The sequence below is a fragment of the Anomaloglossus baeobatrachus genome, chromosome 1 (assembly GCF_048569485.1).
Source record: "Anomaloglossus baeobatrachus isolate aAnoBae1 chromosome 1, aAnoBae1.hap1, whole genome shotgun sequence".
Classification (NCBI taxonomy): Eukaryota; Metazoa; Chordata; class Amphibia; order Anura; family Aromobatidae; genus Anomaloglossus; species Anomaloglossus baeobatrachus.
In genome coordinates, this window is record NC_134353.1 from 124,622,204 (window position 1) to 124,645,472 (window position 23,269).

Sequence of the window (23,269 nt, forward strand, 5' to 3'; positions counted from 1 at the left end):
TGGGCAATCATCAAGAGACTGGTGGACAAACAAAAACTAACAAATTCTGGCAAAATGCAAGCATTGCTTATGCAAGAATGGACAGCTATCAGTCAGGATTTGGTCCAGAAGTTGATTGAGAGCATGCCAGGGAGAATTGCAGAGGTCCTGAAGAAGGGTCAACACTGCAAATATTGACTTGCTGCATTAACTCATTCTAACTGTCAATATAACCTTTTGGTACTCATAATATGATTGCAATTATATTTCTGTATGTGATGTAAACCTCAGACAAACACAAACCAGAGGGCAACAGATCATGTGAAAAAATAATTTTGGTGTCATTCTCAAAACTTTTCTCCATGACTGTAGTTAGGCAAACATCCAATTAATTGTCCATGCATAGAAGGAGGAAGCGGCACTCACCATTGCCATAGCGTAAAATTCTGCTTTATTAGAAAAAGTGTGCTAAAATAATGCAGCGAAGAGACCAGGTGCAGGTGTTGCGGGCGGGAACTGCTGCCGCCTCTCTCGGGGAGCCTGCTTGGATCCGGGTTCGCTGCTGTGGCTCGAGTGGTGACCGGACCCGGGCTCGCACGGCCGCCCATCCTAACAACGGTCGGAAAGGGGAGATATTTACAAGGGAGATGTTGTGTCTGTGACGCCACCCGTGGGTTGCAGTGAAGGATGGTGGCACCACCGCTGCCTGTGATGGGGGCGCCCGAGGCTGATGAAGCAGGGCGGCAAGATGGGATCCCCTCTACAGGTAGGGGAGGTGTAGACTCAGAGCCCTGTGTCGGTACACAGGAGTGATGGCTGCTGTAGGTGGCGCGCCAGGCTGGACCAGGGGGACGGTGGTGTACTCACAGTTCAGTAACTTCACACAAGTTCAGTAGTAAACCAAGTTGCCAGTGGCCGGCGGCCTTAGGACGGTGCATTCGGGTCCCGCACCCAGATTGATGAACAGGTTTCCCTTCCTCCTGCACTTTGTGCTTTCCATTCCTTTTTGGACGACTTCGCTTCGAACGGAGAAGTCCACTCCCGGTTCTGTGTGTGTGTTGTGAGATGTGGCCCGCGAAAGCTGACCCTTGGGATTTTAGTGGGTTCTGGCGGACATCCTATCCCCCGTGTTGGGCTTCCGTTTCGCACTATCTGGGCAGTTTATGGGACAACGTCTGGAACCTTGTCCCCGACTGGTCAATTAACGAGGGGGCTTGCAATCGTCCTCATCCTAGGGTCCAGGCACCCCGACTGTGCACGGCCTCCGGACCGGATTCCTGCTGTCGGTACCGGCGGGCTACAACCCTGCCCCGGTCCACTTAAGGTCTTCCACAACCGGATCTCCGTCGCCTGTGGCCCTGCTCACCGTCCGTCACCTAGCCAAGTAGCCCAAGGGCCCCTACCCCTTACTACACTGCTGTCAGCTCTCCACACTTCAACTCGACTGTCAACTTCAACTGTCAGAACTGATCTGTTGTGTTCCCACCCCTGACACCTCAGGACTCCTAGGTGGGCGTTCACAACCGCCTGATCCCGCCCACTGGTGTGTCCTTATTACCATGAGGGGGTGGCTAGGGGTTTAATGACTGTGTGTTATGTCTAAGTGCGGGTTTTTGGTGGTAGCAATGAGGATTGACTCTTTTGTGACTACCTGGTTTTGCCAGGGCGTCACACAGGCACTCCAGGGGACGACAGCCGTTTCACGCTGAATGCGACCTGTAGAAGCGCATTCAGCACGGAACGGTCCTCGTCTCCTGGAGTGCCTGCACCTGGTCTCTTCGCTGCATTATTTTACCACACTTTTTCTAATAAAGCAGAATTTTACGCTATGGCAATGGTGAGTGCCACTTCCTCATTCTATGCAAGGACAATTTATTGTCTCTCCCTTTTTAAGTGTGGTAAGAAAAACCATAGACATGATCCTTCCATGCAAGCAATCTCTATATAAATGTTCCACTGTTCAGATTGTACCCTGTTACATTGCTCTCTGGAGGTAAGCCCTGATTTATGACTGGGTTGCACAGTGCGGACAAGGGGCTGTTGTGCGCTACGTGGCAAGAAAGTGCATTGCAAAGTCACGTGTCGTTTAGCGCCAGATGATATGAATCTACAGCATGTTCAGAGAAAGACACCAAAATGATGAATTTCTCCTGCTCCGTACACTACACATCCACATTGTGCAGATACAATCTAAAAAATGTAGAACTGTCCATAAATATTTGAAATCTGTATCAATAGTAGTAATAAAAGAAAAATCTCTTTCCAGATGTTTGTGAACCTTTTGTTCTGGTACCAGTTCTTCTGTGGATTCTCTGGAACGTCCATGGTGGATGTTTGGATGTTAATTCTCTTCAACCTCATTTTTACATCTGTGCCACCAATCATCTATGGTGTTCTTGATAAAGATGTGTCTGCAGACACCCTGCTTGCGTTGCCCGAGCTCTACAAATCTGGGCAGACGTCAGAGGTAAGCGCAACTCGGACCAAACTGTGGTGGTGTTTGGCTATGCTCCATGTGGCTTTTATTACTCATGTAGCAGAAAAGATTGATAGCTCCTTTGGGATAATTTTAGGGCGAATTTCTGTCTTTACATGTTATCCTTAAATACTATATCCGTTTTTATATTGAGTCACACAGGCATTTAAATGGCTAAATGTTTTTGGAGTTTTTTTGTGCTATTTTTAACCTAAAGACAATTTAGGGAGCAAATTAATTATTAATGGGGCCATGGAAATGACTGGACAAACTGGGCACCCAAGAGTAAAAACTTCTGCTTGTTAGTCGTTCTGGCTCATGCTAATTTTACAGAGTTAGATAAATGTGGCTTCAATCTTCAGATCAGTGCAATGCCATTCATTTTAGTTAAAGGGAATCTGTCAGGTGATTTTCTAGTACAATACTAATGTTATTTTTAAATAGGGCTTATGCAGTTTTAACAGGATCAGTAAGTTTTATTTCTGTACCTTCTCCTGTTGTCTTGTTGTAAGCTTCCTAGTCAAGCATATGTAAATACAAACTGCATATGCACTGTTTTCCCCTCACCCATGACAGCACCCATATAATCACGTGGTGCTATCATGGGTTCTGGAAAAAACGGCTACCGGTAAGTAACCGAGGTGTTTTCCCCTCACCCATGACAGCACCACGTGATTATATGGGTGCTATCATGGGTTCTGGAAAAACCGGCTACCGGTAAGTAACCGAGGTGTTTACCCCCTCCCATCTCTCAGTGCTGGCATCAGTGATTGCAAATCTGAACTGAATTTGCCCCCTCCCCATACTCCCTCCCACCCCTCAGCAGTGATAGTGATAGCACTGGGAAGTGGTTGGGAAGAGCAGTGAATATGTAAATTGTATAAACTTGTATAAACTTGACATCACAAGAAACTGAATTTTCAAGAGCATACAGCAAGATGGCAGGAGAAGCTACAGCAATTAAAGTTACGGATCCTAGAAGGTCTGCTTAAGCCCTATTTAAAGATTAGTATTGTACTAGAAAATCACCTGACAGATTCCCTTTAAGCTGTAACACCACACACAACATGTGGATATGTGTAGTGCTATTTCTGGATGCAACCGTGTATTTCTAATCCTTTATGACCCCCCCCTTAACATAACATCTAGCGGAGAAAATAAGTCTCAGACTACAGCATTAAATGGAATCTATGACATGGTTTTTGCTTCTCCATCTGAGGTTAGCATCATGTAGGGGCAGAGATTCTGATTCCAGCTATCACTTACTGAGTTGCTTACTGTTGTTTTGATAAAATCACTGTTCTATCTGCTGCAGATCTACCACTTCTCTGAATACCGAGCTCTGTATAACTTTGACCTAGCCACTGATTGGCAGCTTTCTGCCTATGTACAAAGAAAGCTGCCAATCAGTGGTGTGGATGCGTTATACAGAGCTCATGAACATAGATAATTATATGGCAGCAGGTTTAGTAGTCCTCTAGTGATGATAATCTGCTGATTAAACTGTGATGTTATCAAAACTAAAATAAGCAGCTCAGTAAGGGATACATCACTGGAATCAGGGTCTCTGTACATACATTATGCTGCTTTCAGATTAAATCTCAAAAACCTGTTCAAGGTTCCCTTTTAACATAAATTGTTCTCAGTCCTAAACATACAATGTATATCAATGTTCTAGGCTTACAAGAAATCCACGTTTTGGTTCACCATACTGGATGCGTTCTATCAAAGTCTGGCATGCTTCTTCATCCCTTATTTTGTAAGTAGTCACAGGTACACAGAGTTGACTTCCTTTTACAAGTTTTGTGCTTTTTATTTTTTTTCTTCAAATTTTATTAAATATTTTCAACATACATGGGGACTTTTCGTTTTCCCTCAATGTCACTATCGTAATGCCAGTCTTATTATTTTTCTTATTTGTATGTTCACTTTCTCAATAAAATCTGCCCCCGGTTTTATACTCCCCCCTCTGACATCTTCACCTTTTTTTTTTTTTTTGCTATGACTGCAGTCCCACATCGCCATCTTGTGCCCATAACTTCTAACTGGCTGGAAATCAGAAGTTACGTCACAAGCTTCCAATGCCAGTCTATGAGAGCCAGAACGAGGCTCCCATAGACTTATATTTTGTTGTGATCTCAAGCGCCCTCCATGAAACACTTGAGCTGCTGGCAGGTCACAAAAAGGGGAGCAAAAATTGTAACAATTTTTATACCTTATGATTATTATTTGATTTAAAAGGATTGTCTAGCCAAGTGCAAATTTTTATCAAGGGCTGTAGCTTGCTAAATCCTAAGTGTTCTGCTTAGAGAAATAGATGATAAGCTATTTGGCACATGACGGCAATTATGCACATGATGACTGTTCGAACTAGCAAAGAAGAAAGAAATTCGAATTTCACACTGTTAGGATCCAGCAAGCTGCAGTGCCTGCTGAACATTTTACCCTTTAAATTACTTCTCCTTGGAGACTATCGCCACTTTCAACAAGGATGAGATATGTTGCAATTTTTTTGTAAAATGTATCATCATTTGTGATAATTTGTGATTGTGACCAGCTGAGGACACATCAAAGTATTGTAGTGCGTGGGTGGTCTTTAACCTTTCCTTACGCATGCGCACTATAGTACCTTGATCTGCCGTGAGCAGTGCAGATCAAAGTGCGCATACGCAGGACTGCAATGCCATCCATACTGGGCTGGGCTGGGTAGGAGAACAGCGATTGCCGCAGAGAGGAGGTGCCAGACCTGCGACCAGTGACACCGATCGGACTACCCCCTAAATGACTTTAGTAAAGGTGATTTTTACGTTATACACAGCGGCCTGGGCTCTTATATACAGTATTCTGGAATGTTGTATATATGAGCTCACTGGTGGTGGCTGCAGGTTATAGTCGCCAGATCTGGTGACAGGTTCCCTTTAATATCACGTTAGGCTGCCAAGATGGGGTCCTGTGTGGAAATCCCTATTTTCGAAAAGGAGAAGGCAATGTAGTGCTCTCTAAGTGTAGTAAGTTCGGTATGATAAGTTGACGAGCAAATTGAATGCTCAACTGAACAACAATGTTTGTTGGAGCGTATTACTGCCATTGATTAGCCCAGATACAAGGGGATGCCACTGATCTGTTTTGCTGCAAGAGTTTCCTCCAGTGGAGCTCCGGCAGAATGTAACTGCAATATATGATCCCGATCGTTGGCTGTCTCCCAGATTAAAATATGAAAATGGCAGAGAGACAATTGTCCCAAATAAAGCTTTATGTAACATAACATTGAAATGTTTTATTTGAGACAATGTTTGGGATTAACATGAGAACAGCGGCAGCTATAGGAATAGAAGTGGTGTCAGTATAGTAAAGTAGCCATGCGCTACGCAATGAAACCACCTATAGCGCCACCTGGTGGAAAACATAGCATAGCAGTTAGCATTTTTATCTCAAAAACAGAACGAGATAGAGGTAAAAAAGTGAATTACGAAGTTGTAGGGCATCATCAATTCAATACAAATCGACACCTTGCATACAGAAATGCTATGATTAGAACGTGTAAAACTCACAAGGCTGCGGACGTGAAGCCATACCTCAAGGATACCTTCCTACAAGTCATTGGGTATGGTGGCTGCGTAGAGTGGCCTCCACGCTCACCTAACCTGACCCCATTGGACTTCTTTCTGTGAGGTCACATCAAACAGCAGGTGTATGCGACCCCTCCACCAACATTGCAGGACCTACGACGATGTATCACAGATGCTTGTGCAACCGTGTCACCTACCATATTGCACAACGTGCAGCAAGATACAGTATGCTGTCCAGAGTCCAGATGTGCATTGCAGCTGACGGGGGCCACTTTGAGCATCAAAGTTAAATGAGTGCCATATGTGTGACCAGCATTCAATGTTTTTTTTTGGGGGGGGGGGGTCATGGGTTTCATATCATAGCATTTCTGTATGCAAGGTGTCGATTTATATTGAATTGATGATGCCCTACAATTTTTTAATTCACTTTTTTTCTCTATCGCGTTCCGTTTTCAAGATAAAAATGCTAACTCCATTGTTTTCCACCAGGTGGCGCTATAGGTGGTTTCATTGCGTAGCGTATGGCTACTTTACTATACCTAGACACCACTTCTATGCCTATAGCTGCCGCCGTTCTCAAGTTAATGGCGGTGGACAGGATACGGGTGGAGACACTGTATATCACTTAGATGGGTCCTGTAATTGATGTGCATTCTTAGGCGGGCTTTGCACGTTGCGACATCGCAAGCCGATGCTGCGATGTCGCACGTGATAGTTCCCGCCCCCGTCGCAGGTACGATATCTTGTGATAGCTGGCGTAGCGAAAATTATCGCTACGCCAGCTTCACATGCACTCACCTCCACTGCGACCGTCGCTCTGGCCGGCGACCCGCCTCCTTCCTAAGGGGGCGGGTCGTGCGGCGTCATAGCGACGTCACACGGCAGGCGGCCAATAGCGGCGGAGGGGCGGAGATGAGCAGGATGTAAACATCCCGCCCACCTCCTTCCTTCCGCATAGCCGCCGGCGGCAGGTAAGGAGATGTTCCTCGCTCCTGCGGCGTTATACACAGCGATATGTGCTGCCGCAGGAGCGAGGAACTAAATTCGTACCTGTCGCTGCAGCATAATTATGAAAAAGTCGGAGCCTGCAACGATGATACGATAACGACGCTTTTGCGCTCGTTAATCGTATCATCTAGCATTTACACACTACGATCTCGAAAGTGACGCCGGAAGTGCGTCACTTTCGATTTGACCCCACCGACATCGTATGTGTGATGTTGCAACGTGCAAAGCCGCCCTTAGACTTCAGAGAAGTTCCTCTAAAAAGATGAAAAATGTATTCAAATTGCTATATAAAAAGCACTGCTCCTATATAAGAATAATCCGCAATACGGTGCTGCAGAGAGGCTGCAGATGGCAGCACGTGTGACACGTCATATGCTCTGAGGTGTAATTTTTATTAGATTGTGATATTTCGCCATGTGTTCCATGACCTATTTCTGCCTCTTCTGTGATCTCTGCAGACGTACTTCGGCTCAATCATGGACATCTATTCTTTCGGAAACTTCATAATCACAGCGACATTGTTTGTGGTTTTACTGCATCTCCTAATTGAGAGTAAGAGCATGGTGAGTCAGTATGAAGAAGCGAGCTATACTACACGGGACAGCAGATGTAGTGCCTTGCAAAAGTATTCAGATCCTATGAACTTTTCCACATTTTGTCACGTTACACCCACAAACTGAAATTTATTTTATTGAGATTTTATATGATATATCAACAGTAAGGAGCAATTATGTGAGAAGTATAAAGGAAATCATACAGGATTTTCTAAGTATTTTAAAAAATATAGTTCTGAAAATTGTACTTTGTAGGACCACCTTTTTTCTGCATTTACTGCTCCAAGTCTATTGGGATCTGTCTCTACCAGCTTTGTACATCTAGAGGCTGAAATTTTTGCCCATTCTTCTTTGCAATAGAGCTCTAGCTCAGTGAGATTGGATGGAGATGTTTGTGAACAGCAATTTTTAATTCTTGTCACAGATTCTTAATTGGATTTCGGTCTGGACTGTGACTGGGCCATTCACACACATTAATTTGCTTTGATCTAAACCATGCATTGTAGCTCTGGCAGGATGTTTAAAGTCATTGTCCTGCTGGAAGGTGAACCTACACCCCAGTCTTAAGTCTTTTGAAACATCTAACAGGATTTCCTCCAGGATTGTCCTGTATTTAGCTCCATCCATCTTCCCATCAACTTTGAACAGCTTCTCCGTCCCTGCCGAAGAAAAGCCTTCCCACAGCATAATGCCGCCGCCACCATGTTTGACTTTGGGGATGGTGTTTTCAGGGTGATGTACAGTGTTAGTTTTCCGCCACACATACCATTTTGCATTTAACCCAACAAGTTCTGCTTTGGTTTCATCTGACCGGAGCATCTTCTGCCACGTGTCCCCTACATGGCTTTTTGCAAATTAAAAACGGAGCTTCTTATGTCATTGCATTTAAAAATGTCTTTCTTCTTGACACTCTTCCATAATAGTCAAATTTGTGGAGTATATGACTAATACTAATAGTTGTCCTAATATTTGTGGATTATTATTATTATTTATTTATAGAACACCATTAATTCCATGGTGCTGTACATGAGAAGGGGGTTACATACAAAATACATATACACGTTACAGTAGACAGACTAGTACAGAGGGAAGAGGGCCCTACCCTTGCGGGCTTATATTCTATAGGATTATGGGGAGGAGACAATAGGTGGGGTGTAGGTCAGGCGGCAGCTCCGCACGGTGGTCGGGCGGCAGCTCCGCACGGTGGTCGGGCGGCAGCTCCGCACGGTGGTCGGGCGGCAGCTTTGCATCTCCTCCAGAGTGACCATGAACCTCTTGGCTGCTACTCTAATTAGAGCTCTCTTTGCTTGGGATGTCAGTTTAGGTGGCCAGCCATGTCTTTTTAGATTTATGGTTATGCCATACTCCTTCCGTCTTTGGATGTTCAGAGTTTGGGCTTTTTTTTTTTTTTTTTTTTTTTTTTATAACGCAACCCTGCTTTACTCTTCTCCACACAACTTTATCCCTGACCTGTCTGATGTGTTTTTTGGTTTTCATGATGCTGTTTGATATCTAATGTTCCCAAATAAACCTCTGAGGCCTCCAAAGAACTGTTGTATTTATACTAAGAATAGGTACACATAGGTGGACTTGATTTACTAATAAAGTGACTGGAGGCAATTGGGCACTCAAGGTTTAATTTAGGGGTGTCAGAGTACAGAGAACTGAATACAAATACACAATTTTCGGTTTTATATTTTAAAATATTTAGAAACTATATATCATTTCCATAACACTTCACAAATACTTGCTGCTTTGTGTGGTTATACCACATATAATCCTTGTAAAGTACATTTTAAGTTTGTGAGTCGGTGTAAAGTGAAGTGTGAAAAAGTTTGAGTATGAATACTTTTCCAAGGCCCTGTATAACGACCATTGAAGGTACACTGCCTGACTTGGAGGGGATCTGGCATGTTATATCTTATTAGTATTCCCTGTTTTATATAACAATTGCAAAATTTACAAACTTTCTGCTGTTTGCAATGATCAAATCAATCAAGGAAAAAATTAAATCACTCAGTACAACCAAAATTACAAGTGGTTTCTCCAAATTCAGCATGTTTAACTGCTTAATTACTGCTGTCTCTGAATTTTTCAAAACCTTCTTGACAAGTATCTTTAGTACTTAATAGAGTTCCTTGAGCTGTTGCAAATGTGATTCACTGTAGACACCAGCTTCTAGCAGTGTTCCTAAGGCTATGTGCCCACGCTGCCGAAAATGCGCGGAATTTGCCGCGGATTTTTCGCGGAAATTCTGCGGATTTTTCAAAAATCTGCAGCACAGCTACTTCCCAACCATTTCTATGGCATTTGGGAACTGCTGTGCCCACGCTGCGGATTTTTCCGCAGCGGAAATAATGCGGATTTCCCTGCGGAAAAATCAGCAGCATGCGAATTATTCCTGCGGATTTCTCCGCAGGGTCCCATATACTTACCTGCCTTGATAGCAGACACATGAGTCACTTTCTCCATCTGGTGTACAGCAGCGTGGTGGTTCCAGGTACAGGAAGGAAGAGGTGGGCGGGGCCTGCACGAGCTCCGGTTATATGACAGCTGGAGCTAGTTCAGGCCCTCCCGCCCACCTCCAGCACAGTGCAGCAGACGATGACCGAGTGAAAAGGCTGCCGGAAAGCGAGGTGCTGCATGATGGAGGTAAGTATGAACCCCCGATCACTGCAGCACTTGTTCTGCATTGAGGATGCAGTGCCGAAGCATCTGTATCCTCAATGCAGAATGCCCGCACCATATCCGCAGGACATTCCGCAGCACATCCAGAGCATGGAAACAGACAAAAGTTGTGGTGCGGTTTCCTGGGAGCTCCTGCGGAATGTCCTGTGGATATATCCGCAGGTCACTGTCCCCGTGGACACATAGCTTAAGGAATCTTCGCTAGTTCCTTATGTGACTGAGTAAAGACCTATAGCTTCAAAATAGGAGCATAACGAGCATCAGCGATTTACATGCATTTTATTGGTTTTATGTTTGCAAGGAGAAATAAAGAGCCATCTGTTTATACAGAGGAAACAGACAGCTTTGTCTTTCCTTTTTTTCCCACCCTAACTTTTGGCAATGGCTTTCCGTTCACGAATATTCTTGGATTTGCTGCTGTAATCACCTTCTTCCAATCACACCAAGATTTTCTATGGGGTTCAAGTTGGATGACTGAAAGAAGTATTCTAAAGGCCCCTTTACACACTGCAACATCGCAAACGACATCGCTGTAACGTCACCGGTTTTGTGACGTAATAGCGACCTCCCCAGCGACATTGCAGTGTGTGAAACACATCAGCGACCTGGCCCCTGCTGTGAAGTTGTGATCGCTACAAATCGTTCAGGACCATTCTTTGGTCCTTTGTTTGTGCAGCATGATCGCTAGAAAGTCTGTGTGTAAAGGGGACTTTACAGCGACTACGTTAGCGACTTCCCTTTCAAAAAGCTGCTTTACAACGTCCCCAATGACTAGCTAGGTCGTTCTGCAGGTCCGGATCGCTGTTGCGTCGTTGGCCAGGTTTGCTTGTTTGACAGCTCACCAGCGACTCACCAGAGACTTTGTAGCGATCCCGGCCAGGTTGGGATCGCTGGTGGGATCGCTGAAAGTCTGTGTGTAAAGGGGCCTTTACAACCAAGAATTGGTGGACTTTAAGAATATTGTCTTCTTGGAAAGTCCAAGTCTCAGCTTTCACAAAGGATAAGGTTTCCCTGATACCTTATTGAATTTTTTTACGGATCTCCTGCATGCTGCTCTCATATTACATAGTGAAAACCCGGTGAGTAGTGTTGAGCGGACCCGAACTTTAAAAATCCGGATCCGCGCGGTTTCAGCGTCCGATCCGGGTCCAACCCGGACCCGGGAATCCGGATGCACGATCCGGATTCGAGGTTTTTTTTTGTTCTCTCTCTCTCCCTCTCCGGTCTGGCAATGTGTCAGGTTTGCTGCAGGACCAAGGGGATCTACATAATACTAAAGAAGTGGTAAAGGAAGTGAATAACTCTGAGACTGCAGTGATCAGTAAAAATGTCTTTGTGTTGAATTTTGAGAAACCACTTCTCATATTAGTTGTGTGGAGCCATTTAAATTTTTATTGTTTGCAATAAACCAAACAGCAGAATGTTTGTTTGTAAATTTACCTAATAAGCCTAAATTGTAATGGGGATGAATAATTTTGATTGCAAGTTAATTACGGAGACACAGCCCCAGGAGGATGGAAGTGGCCCCTGTTTTTGCCTTCATAGCTTGTGTGATAACCCCGTTTTCATTGATGTCTCTCCTTACAATAGGCCATCAATGTTTAATCCATAGAGAACCAAAAGCCATGACCCTCACCTCGTGGGCAGTGCAGTGGCTCAGTGTTTAGCGCTTTTGCTAAGCGCTGAGGTCCTGGGTTCAAATCTCTCCAAGGGCAAAATATACGAGGAGTTTTCTGCATCTGGTTTTCCCTTTATTGTTTAAAAAGACACAATATTTTGTTATTGAGTGTAGAATGGGAAGAATAGGCCAACATTAAGGCTGCGATCAGGGTTCACAGCGGTTTGGACGCAGCATGTTTCAGGTGTATCCAAAACGCTGTGATATACAGTACAAGCACAGGGGATGATATATCTAGAAATTCCGAGCCCACTGTGTGTACGGCCCGCAGTATAAACTGATCTGCAGTGCGGCTTCCCGAGCCGCAGCATGTCATTTCTTTGCTGCAGAGACACGTGTTCTCCACAAGGAAAACACCGCAAGAGACTGCAACTATCCAAGCCTGGATCGTGGGCGCAAGCAGCTGCCGACTCCTACAGGGGAGTCTCACTGCCCACAGGTCAGGATACATACATTAGAATAATAGATCTTAGGCTTGATGAGGCAGCTATACTTACTTTGAGTAAGTTACAATAATACATTAATATATAATATAATATTACAATATATTATTGTAATAATTATTACAATAATAATAAGAATTTTATTCATTGATATAGCGCTATTAATTCCATAGCGCTTTGCATACATTGGCAACACTGTTCCCATTAGGGCTCACAATCTAGAGTCCCTATCTGTATGTCTTTGGAGTGTGGGAGGAAACCGGAGAACCCGGAGGAAACCCACGCAAACACGGGGAGAACATACAAACTCCTTGCAGATGGTGTCCTTGGTGGGATTTGAACCAAGGACCCCAGCGCTGCAAGACTGCAGTGCTAAGCACTGAGCCACCGTGCCACCCATATCTAACTAAAATTCTAAACAGCTCATTTTCGTTCTCGGCAGGGAACTTTCATAAAGAGTTATACAGTCATTCAGACATGCATTTTTAAAGTAAGTTCAACATCCTCATCGGGTCTAAGATATCTCTTTAATGTGTGCAGTTAATACTATAAAATTTGGTAAAATATTTTTAAAATATTTTTTCAGGCATCTGTGCTTGTGTAATTTAAAAAAAGTGTGCTTTATATTTCAGACCTGGATACACTGGACAGTGATGGCTCTCAGCATTGTCGCCTACTTTCTCTTCACCTTGGCTGTTAATGCATTATGCCTGAAATGTATGCCACCTGCAAACCCATACTGGATAATGCAGACACACCTGACAGACCCAATGTTTTATCTGGTGTGTGTTATGTCTGTGGTTGTTGCACTTTTACCACGGTAGGTATAAAATTTTATGTCTCTTCTATGTATACAGTGTGTCCACCCATATCCTGTCCACCTCCATTAACTTGAGAACGGCGGCAGCTATAGGCATAGAAGTGGTGTCTAGGTATAGTAAAGTAGCCATGCGCTACGCAATGAACCCACCTATAGCGCCACCTGGTGGAAAACAACGTAATTAGCATTTTTATCTCGAAAACAGAACAAGATAGAGAAAAAAAGTGAATTAAAAAATTGTAGGGCATCATCAATTCAATACGAATTGACACCTTGCATACAGAAATGCTATGATATGAAACCCATGAACCCCCCCCCAAAACATTGATTGCTGGTCTCGCATATGGTGCTCATTTAACTTTGATGCTCAAAGTGGCCACCGTCAGCTGCAATGCACATCTGGACTCTGGACAGCATACTGAATCTTGCTGCATGTTGTGCAATATCATAGGTGGCACATTTGCACAAGCATCTGTGATACGTCGTCGTAGGTCCTGCAATGTTAGTGGAGGGGTCGCACACACCTGCTGTTTGATGTGACCTCACAGAAAGAAGTCCATTGGGGTCAGGTCAGGTGAGCGTGGAGGGCACTCCATGCAGCCACCATACCCAATGACTTGTAGGAAGGTCTCCATGAGGTATCGCTTCACGTCCAAATCCTTCTGAGTTTTACACATTCTAATCATAGCATTTCTGTATGCAAGGTGTCGATTCGTATTAATTGATGATGCCCTACTTCTTTGTAATTCACTTTTTCTTTGGCGCTCCATTGGGAGACCCAGACAATTGGGTGTATAGCTATGCCTCCGGAGGCCACACAAAGCATTACACTAAAAGTGTAAAGCCCCTCCCCTTCAGGCTATACACCCCCCGTGCTGCTACGGGCTCATCAGTTTTTATGCTTTGTGCGAAGGAGGTGGCGGCCGCGCTTATAACTCGAGTCCCCGGCTTCTGCGGCCTAGTCTCTTTTTCTTCCCGCCCTCAGCCCTGCCAGTCAGGGGAAGGGCGGGACGCTGTACAGGGTATGGCTACAGTACAGCAGCACTGAGGGCTGGAGCATGCTTTGCATACTCCACCCCCCTCACTCTGCACAGTGGGGCACCAGTTCCCGCACTTTTCTGGGTCACGCCCACGGCTCCCTCCTCTCCCCAGGACGCTGGCAGCCATTACTCTCAGCTCTGCTAACGCTGGAGAGGAGAGACAAGCTCAGGGAGACCCAGGCAGGAATTCTGGTGCCCACACAAACGCTTTGCAAGGGCGGTAAGCAGCACCTGTGGTGCTGGCCCCACTAGTGCAGAAGTGTATTTATAGTTTATGGATTATAGTCTATACTTTACACTGTATGGTGCACTGTTGATTTTTGGCTATATCCCCTCCTGTATTGCTCAGAGGAGACAACAGCATGTCGTCCACAAATAGCAAGGGTGCCAAAGCACAGACTTACTATGCTGCCTGTGCAGCATGTACGGCTATACTGCCGGCAGGTTCCACTGACCCTCATTGTGTGCAATGCTCGGCCCCTGTGGCACTTTCTCAGCCGGAGTCTCTGCTAAGGGTGACCCAGGGAGATCCACCTGTTAACGCTGTACAGGTGACAGGGACGGAGTTTGCAGTTTTTACTGAAAGACTTTCTGAGACTATGGCTAAGATATTAGAAGCCTTGCAGTCAAGGCCAGCATCTCAAGCCAGGGGCACTGTAGAATCATTGTCCCATGGTCCCCCTCAGTTGGAACAGCAATGTCTTCCCGGGGTGTCTCATGGATCCCAGGGTGAGGTCTCTGACACGGACCGCAATCCCACACCGATTAAGAAAGCTCGCTATGAAATCCCCTCGACATCATCACAATGTTCAGGGTCTCAGCGAGAGGACTCTCTGTATGATGAAGCGGAGGTAGCTGATCAGGATTCTGACCCTGAAGCCGCTCTCAACCTTGATACTCCTGATGGGGACGCCATAGTGAATGATCTTATTGCGTCCATCAATGAAATGTTGGATATTTCTCCCTCAGCTCCTCCAGTGGAGGAGTCAGCTTCTCAGCAGGAGAAATTCCGTTTCAGGTTTCCCAAGCGTACAAAGAGTATGTTTCTGGACCACTCTGACTTCAGAGAGGCAGTCCAGAAACACCGAGATTGTCCAGATAAGCGTTTTTCCAAGCGCCTTAAGGATACACGTTACCCTTTCCCCCCTGACGTGGTCAAGGGCTGGACTCAGTGTCCCAAGGTGGATCCTCCAATCTCCAGACTGGCGGCTAGATCCATAGTTGCAGTGGAAGATGGAGCTTCACTCAAGGATGCCACTGACAGAAAGATGGAGCTCTGGCTGAAATCCATCTATGAAGCTATCGGCGCGTCTTTTGCTCCAGCATTCGCAGCCGTATGGGCACTCCAAGCTATCTCAGCTGGTCAGACGCAAATTGACGCACTCACACGTACGTCTGCGCCGCAGGTGGCGTCCATAACCTCTCAAACGTCGGCATTTGCGTCCTACGCTATTAATGCTGTCCTGGACTCTGCGAGCCGTACGGCGGTTGCAGCCGACAATTCGGTGGCAATACGCAGGGCCTTGTGGCTACGGGAATGGAAGGCAGATTCGGCTTCCAAAAAGTGCTTAACTGGTTTGCCATTTTCTGGCGACCGCTTGTTTGCTTGTTTGGTGAGAGATTGGATGAAATCATCAAACAATCCAAGGGAAAGGAAACATCCTTACCCCAGGCCAAACCAAAAACACCCCAACAGAGGAGGGGACAGTCGAGGTTTCGGTCCTTTCGGGGTGCGGGCAGGTCCCAATTCTCCTCGTCCAAAAGGCCGCAGAAGGATCAGAGAAACTCCGACGCGTGGCGGTCTAAATCACGCCCTAAAAAGACCGCCGGAGGTGCCGCTACCAAGGCGGCTTCCTCATGACTTACGGCCTCCTCACACCGGATCCTCGGTCGGTGGCAGGCTCTCCCGCTTTTGCGACACCTGGCTACCACAAGTAAAAGACCGTTGGGTGAGAGACATTTTGTCTCACGGTTACAGGATAGAGTTCAGCTCTCATCCTCCGACTCGATTCTTCAGCACATCTCCGCCTCCCGAGCGAGCCGATGCTCTGCTGCAGGCGGTGGACATTCTGAAGGCAGTAGGAGTGGTGGTCCCGGTTCCTCTTCAGCAACAGCGTCACGGTTTCTACTCCAACCTGTTTGTGGTTCCAAAGAAGGACGGGTCCTTCCGTCCTGGTTTGGACCTAAAACTGCTCAACAAACACGTAAGGACCAGGCGGTTGCGGATGGAATCCCTCCTCCACTCTCAGGGTCACTCTGTGATACCCTACTTAGACGATCTGCTGGTCAAGGCACCCTCTCAAGAGGCATGCCAACACAGCCTCAACGTCACTCTGGAGATTCTCCAGAGTTTCGGGTGGATCATCAATTTTCCAAAGTCAAATCTGACACAGGTCCAATCGCTGACATATCTTGGCATGGAGTTTCATACTCGGCCAGCGATAGTGAAGCTTCCGCTGGACAAACAGCGTCCGCTACAGACAGGGGTACAATCTCTCCTTCAAGGTCGGTCACACCCCTTGAGGCGCCTCATGCACTTCCTGGGGAAGATGGTGGCAGCAATGGAAGCAGTACCTTTCGCGCAGTTTCACCTGCGTCTCCTTCAAGGGGACTGGGAGGTGGTTACGACGGACGCGAGCCTGTCAGGGTGGGGAGCAGTTTTTCTCCGCCACAGGGCTCAGGGTACGTGGACTCAGCAAGAGTCCTCACTTCAGATCAATGTATTGGAGATCAGGGCAGTGTATCTTGCCCTAAAAGCGTTCCAGCAGTGGCTGGAAGGCAAGCAGATCCGAATTCAGTCGGACAACTCCACAGCGGTGACTTACATCAACCACCAAGGTGGGACACGCAGTCGGCAAGCCTTCCAGGAAGTCCGGCGGAGTCTGCTGTGCGTGGAAGACGATTGGTCGCAGTTTCAGCTTCCTTATGTGTTTCCTCCTCTGGCACTGTTGCCCAGAGTGTTACGCAAGATCAGGGCCGACTGCCGCCGCGCCATCCTCGTCGCTCCAGACTGGCCGAGGAGGTCGTGGTACCCAGATCTGTGGCATCTCATGGTCGGCCACCCGTGGGCACTGCCAGATCGACCAGATTTGCTGTCTCAAGGGCCGTTTTTCCATCTGAATTCTGCGGCCCTCAACCTGACTGTGTGGCCATTGAGTCCTGGATCCTAGCGTCTTCAGGATTTTCTCAAGAGGTCATTGCCACTATGAGACAGGCTAGGAAACCAACGTCCGCCAAGATCTACCACAGGACGTGGAAAATATTCCTGTCGTGGTGCTCTGCTCAGGCGTTTTCTCCCTGGCCTTTTGCCTTGCCCACTTTTCTGTCCTTTCTTCAATCCGGATTGGAAAAGGGTTTGTCGCTAGGCTCCCTTAAGGGACAAGTCTCTGCGCTCTCTGTGTTTTTTCAGAAGCGCCTGGCCAGGCTCCCACAGGTACGCACGTTCCTGCAGGGGGTTTGTCACATCGTCCCTCCTTACAAGCGTCCGTTAGAACCCTGGGATCTGAACAGGGCGCTGATGGTTCTTCAGAAACCACCGTTCGAGCCAATGAGGGATATTTCGCTCGCACGCCTTTCGCAGAAAGTGGTTTTTCTAGTAGCAGTCACCTCACTTCGGAGAGTGTCTGAGTTGGCAGCGTTATCATGCAAAGCTCCTTTCCTGGTGTTTCACCAGGACAAGGTGGTTCTGCGTCCGGTTCCGGAATTCCTCCCTAAGGTGGTATCCCCTTTTCATCTCAATCAGGACATCTCCTTACCCTCGTTTTGTCCTCATCCAGTTCACCAATGTGAAAAGGATTTGCACTTGTTAGATCTGGTGAGAGCACTCAGACTCTACATTTCTCGTACGGCGCCCCTGCGCCGCTCGGATGCACTCTTTGTCCTTGTCGCTGGCCAGCGTAAAGGGACACAAGCTTCCAAATCAACCCTGGCTCGGTGGATTAAGGAACCAATTCTCGAAGCTTACCGTTCCTCGGGGCTTCCGGTTCCCTCAGGACTGAAGGCCCATTCTACTAGGGCCGTGGGAGCGTCCTGGGCCTTGCGACACCAGGCTACGGCTCAGCAGGTGTGTCAGGCAGCTACCTGGTCGAGCCTGCACACTTTCACGAAACACTATCAAGTGCATACCTATGCTTCGGCAGATGCCAGCCTAGGTAGGCAAGTCCTTCAGGCGGCAGTGGCCCACCTGTAGGACGGAGCCGTTACGGCTCTATTATGAGGTATTATTTACCCACCCAGGGACTGCTTTTGGACGTCCCAATTGTCTGGGTCTCCCAATGGAGCGCCAAAGAAGAAGGGAATTTTGTTTACTTACCGTAAATTCCTTTTCTTCTAGCTCCAATTGGGAGACCCAGCACCCGCCCCTGTTTTTTGTATACACATGTTGTTCATGTTAAATGGTTTCAGTTCTCCGATATTCCTTCGGATTGAATTTACTTTAAACCAGTTTATAATTTTTTCCTCCTTCTGGCTTTTGCACCAAAACTGATGAGCCCGTAGCAGCACGGGGGGTGTATAGCCTGAAGGGGAGGGGCTTTACACTTTTAGTGTAATGCTTTGTGTGGCCTCCGGAGGCATAGCTATACACCCAATTGTCTGGGTCTCCCAATTGGAGCTAGAAGAAAAGGAATTTACGGTAAGTAAACAAAATTCCCTTCTTTTCTCTATCTCGTACCGTTTTTGAGATAAAAATGCTAACTCCGTTGTTTTCCACCAGGTGGAGCTTTACTATACCTAGACACCACTTCTATGCCTATAGCTGCTGCCGTTCTCCAGTTAATGGCGGTGGACAGAATATGGGTGGACACACTGTATAATGTATCAATACTGAAAGCTATTGTTGTCACAGCCAATTTCTGCACAGCAAGTTAGAGAAGATTGTCAGAGACCAGCAAGACAGAGTGGAAGTGCAGGTGCTTGCTATGTAATGACAGCAGCATGATGTAGGGACAGAGATCCTGATTCCAGCAATGTGTTTCTTAGCTTATTGTGTACATCATTTGTTATCAAATAATTTGTCTCTGCTGTAGGTCTAGTACAGCTTAGCTCTATATATTCCTCTAGTTATAAGCTCCTGAGTTTAAAACTTAGTTTTTTTTAAACCGCAACCCACATCCCAGTAAGTGGCACACTGCTGGAAACAGGGTCTCAGCCCCTACATCATGGTAGCCTCAGATTACATAGCAAAAACCTGCTGACAGATTCCCTTTAATGTGATTTGCTGTATCCTTGGGCAATCATGGAAAAAGTGTATAATTGTGCATAGTGCTATGAAGGTATCCAGGCCTCATGAAAACTCAAAGTTCTTACATTAAAGGAAGCCGGTCGCCACGTTTACCCAATATAAACTAAAATCACCCCCTTTAACTGCTTTATTACTGCAGTCCATCGACCTGTATCTAAGCCCATAACTCTGACTACACTGTTCTACAGACAAATATGAAAATACTTGTTTAATTTTGTATTGCTGAAAATCAATATCATGCTTAAATTTGCTGATTGGCTGTAATTTTCAAGATCCAGAGGAGGTTGTAATTACTTATGACACCTTTCGTGCAGGCTTATAGAAAAATAGCATCATTATTATGTCATCATCATTATAGCATTGTTAGTAGCAAGTCTATTACATCCTCTGTTTAGTCTATTGAGCCTTCAGTATTCTGTCATCTTAGGGCGACCAATCAAACACCAACTGAGCTCTGATTATGTCATCCTAATTACAGTTGCATCACCTACATTTATAAATGCTCTCTGGGTAAGGTATACAGTTTTAGGATTTCTTAGCATATTCTGTTTTTCAGATATGCCTTCCTCTTGCATTAACAAAGTGAATCATTTTGCAACATATGCAGAGAAGTCACTTTTGTGTCAGGCTAAATTTTACTTCCATGATAAGGAAAGCCGACAATCTGTATTTTGACTGAGGATTAGGAGATCAGGACAAGAGTTGGGCTTCATACATATGCTGCAATAGATGTGCATCACATCTTACCCAGTGGTTTTGCATGGGAAGAGGCAATCCTTTGCTTTTTGCAGTCCCAATGAAATGGAGATAGCCAGCCAACCAATCACACTACCAATTGCTATTTCTGCATGGTGCCTCCATTAAGAAAGGAATTTCAAAGAATAAGTAGTGAACTTTACAGTATCCAAACTTTCCATCTGCCATATGCCCAGTACCACATACAGAAGAACTGCCGATTCCAAAAGAACCAGAAACATATTCAGATGTGCCAAGTGAGGAAGAAGAGGGCGCTTGGTATCATGACGCATCTTCCTCTTATGACCCAGACTTATTGTTAGGAACCTCAACTGAACCACATCTTGTAACAAAGTGAACAGAACGAGCTTGTTAGAGATTTAGATCTGCCCAAGTGTAAAGCCCCCTGTCACACATAACGATGTACTTAGCGAGATCGCTGAAACGTCATATGTTTTGTGACGGAACAGTGACCTCGCTAGCGATCTCGCTATGTGTGACACACAGCAGCGACCGCCCCCCCGCTGCGATTACGCCGATCGTACCTGAACGTCCTGGTTCATTTTTTGATCGTTGGTGTCCCGCTGGGCAGCATGCATTGTTGTGTTTTTGCTTTGTCTTTTCAACGCGCATCAGAATAGCTGCTGTGTGACAGGGACCCAATGACCGCCGAGGGTCGCCGTATCGTTGCTGCGTTATTTAGATTTGCCTGTTTGACAGCTCACTAGCGACCATGTAGTGACGTACCAACGATCCTGACCAGGTCGTATCATTGTCGGGATCGCTGGAATGTCGCTACGTGTAACGGGACCCTAAGGCTGAGCTCTTAGGCTCCCGGCTACAGCAGTGGAATATTCTAGTGGGCGATGTTCAGATTTCTTTGTTCCACAACCATGATAAATATATGAGAGCTGGCATCTCCAACATTCACTTCAGCCAAGAAATAAAATGTCCTGCATCCAGCACTACTTGACCCACAGAAGATTATTTTACTACCATTACATATCAAGTTGGGCCTAATGAGAAACTTTGTAAAGGGAATGGATAAAAATGTAACGGCATTCAAGTACAGTATCTCATTGACAAATTTCCAAGGCTGAATGAAGGAAAGATAAAGGAAGGAGTATTTATCGGACCTCAGATTCATTAGCTTCTCCAGGATGAGAAGTTCCTGTGTTTGTTGCAGGGCAAAGAAAAGGCTGCATGGGAAGCATTCGCATTAGACATAACTAACGTTTCAGGAAACTCAGGAACAGATAACTATGAAGGGTTGGTTGAACATCTCCTCAAAACATATAAGGCTGTAACATGTCCTTAAAGATTAACTTCTTACATTCGCATCTAGACTTTTTTTTTTCTACCAAATTCCGGAGCAGTGAGCAACGAGCACGGTGATAGACGTCACCAAGATTGCGGCCATGGAGAAAAAATATCAAGGAAAATGGATTCCATCAATACTTGCAGATTACTGCTGTACAATTGTAAGAGATGATCCGATTCAGGAGGACAAGAGAGAAGCAGAAAAGAGTCATCACTGAATGAGGAGCAAATTTTATAGTGCAATTTCCGTAACTGTTTATAATTCACAATAGTGTTTAGACAGGTTGTAGGTATTTGAATTGTTAATTTTCTTGTATATAAATATCAGAAAATTGACATAACAAAATATTCTGCAGCTTTTTATATTTGCAAAAAATGTTCCAACGGACTTCAACATTTCTGCATTAATTATCTGCAGTAGTAACAGGAAAACTCTTTGATATCATAGAAACTAGAGCAAACTAAAGCCTGTTTTGAATTCAGAAGGTCAAAATCATTAAGAAATGGCTGATTTCATAACCTGACAACTTTTGAAAATATTTAAAACCGTGCTACATATGCCGAAAATACCTTTTAAACTTCTGAAATACAGCGCGGCCTGCTCCGATGGGCGTCTTATATATATATATATATATATATATATATATATATATATATATATATATATATTATTTATATTACTCTGCGCCTCCTTGATCCCTGCAGCGGCCGTCCTGTAACGGGACGGGTAACGGGTTTGATTGATGTAGATGATGCCTCCTATGTCCCCCACAGATCATGTTGAAGCACAGACTCTCTTTGCTCTGATAAGTGCAGCCCAATATCCTGTTGTGTATGCACCAGCGCCAACTTCACTTTTGGTTAATAGGTTTCTGAGCAGTACAGTACTTTGCTCCGCCGTTAGTAAGGCAAAAATGCTCATGCATCTCGACTGTCCAGATACAAGATTGGAGATGATCTTTGGATGACTTTTTACTTATCATTCACATCAATGAAGCCAGGAGGATGGCAGCTGCAGGGATTGAGGAGGTGCTGAGAAAAGAAAAAAGATAACCATTGGATCAGACACGTGCGCCAGAAATATAAAAGATATATTTTTTCGGCGTATGTAGGGGGAGTAGGGGCTTAGATACAGGTTGATGGACTGCAGTTAGAAATCAATTAAATTGAATCTGTCAGCGGTTTTTGCTATGTAGTTTGAATACTGCGTGCTGCAAGGGTTAATACAGAGAATTCAGGGATGCCGGTCTTGTCCAGGTCTGATCTCTTGTTTACTTGCTATTTTTGTTAAAGCAGCAGGACGTATCATTGCGTCGGCTATACAATGTCACACGCACAGCAGCCGCCGGACACACCCACTTCTCTGTTTGACACCGCCGTGTCAAGGTAGAATCTTTGAGACCCTGGTGTGGGCGAGGAAGCTCATTCAGCTCTGCTACATGACTAATATATATATATATGTGTATATATATATATACATATATATAATTATATTATACCGTATTTTTCACTTTATAGGACGCACTTTTGTTCCCCCAAATTTTGGGGGAAAGTAGGGGGGGTGCGTATTATAAACCGAATATACAGATTATATACTGCAGGGTCCAGGGGAGGCGGGGGGCCGCACTGGAGCGGTGCTGGGGGGGCTGGTGGAGGCTGGTGAGCTGCGCGAGGGAGCCTTTGATCTCCTGCTCCCGCTCATATAATATGCACAGCC

The 23,269-nt window shown here is 45.6% G+C and overlaps 1 protein-coding gene across 2 annotated transcripts in view; it reads left to right on the forward strand.

Moving 5' to 3' along the window:
- Nucleotides 1-23,269, forward strand: part of ATP10D (ATPase phospholipid transporting 10D (putative)) — a 187,627-nt gene that overhangs the window by 162,015 nt on the left and 2,343 nt on the right. For both annotated transcript variants that reach the window (XM_075347014.1, XM_075347013.1), the window contains 4 exons: nucleotides 2,246-2,446; nucleotides 4,134-4,214; nucleotides 7,491-7,595; nucleotides 13,028-13,215. In XM_075347014.1, the coding sequence (XP_075203129.1) occupies nucleotides 2,246-2,446; nucleotides 4,134-4,214; nucleotides 7,491-7,595; nucleotides 13,028-13,215 (575 nt within the window). The remainder of the gene's footprint in view (nucleotides 1-2,245; nucleotides 2,447-4,133; nucleotides 4,215-7,490; nucleotides 7,596-13,027; nucleotides 13,216-23,269) is intronic.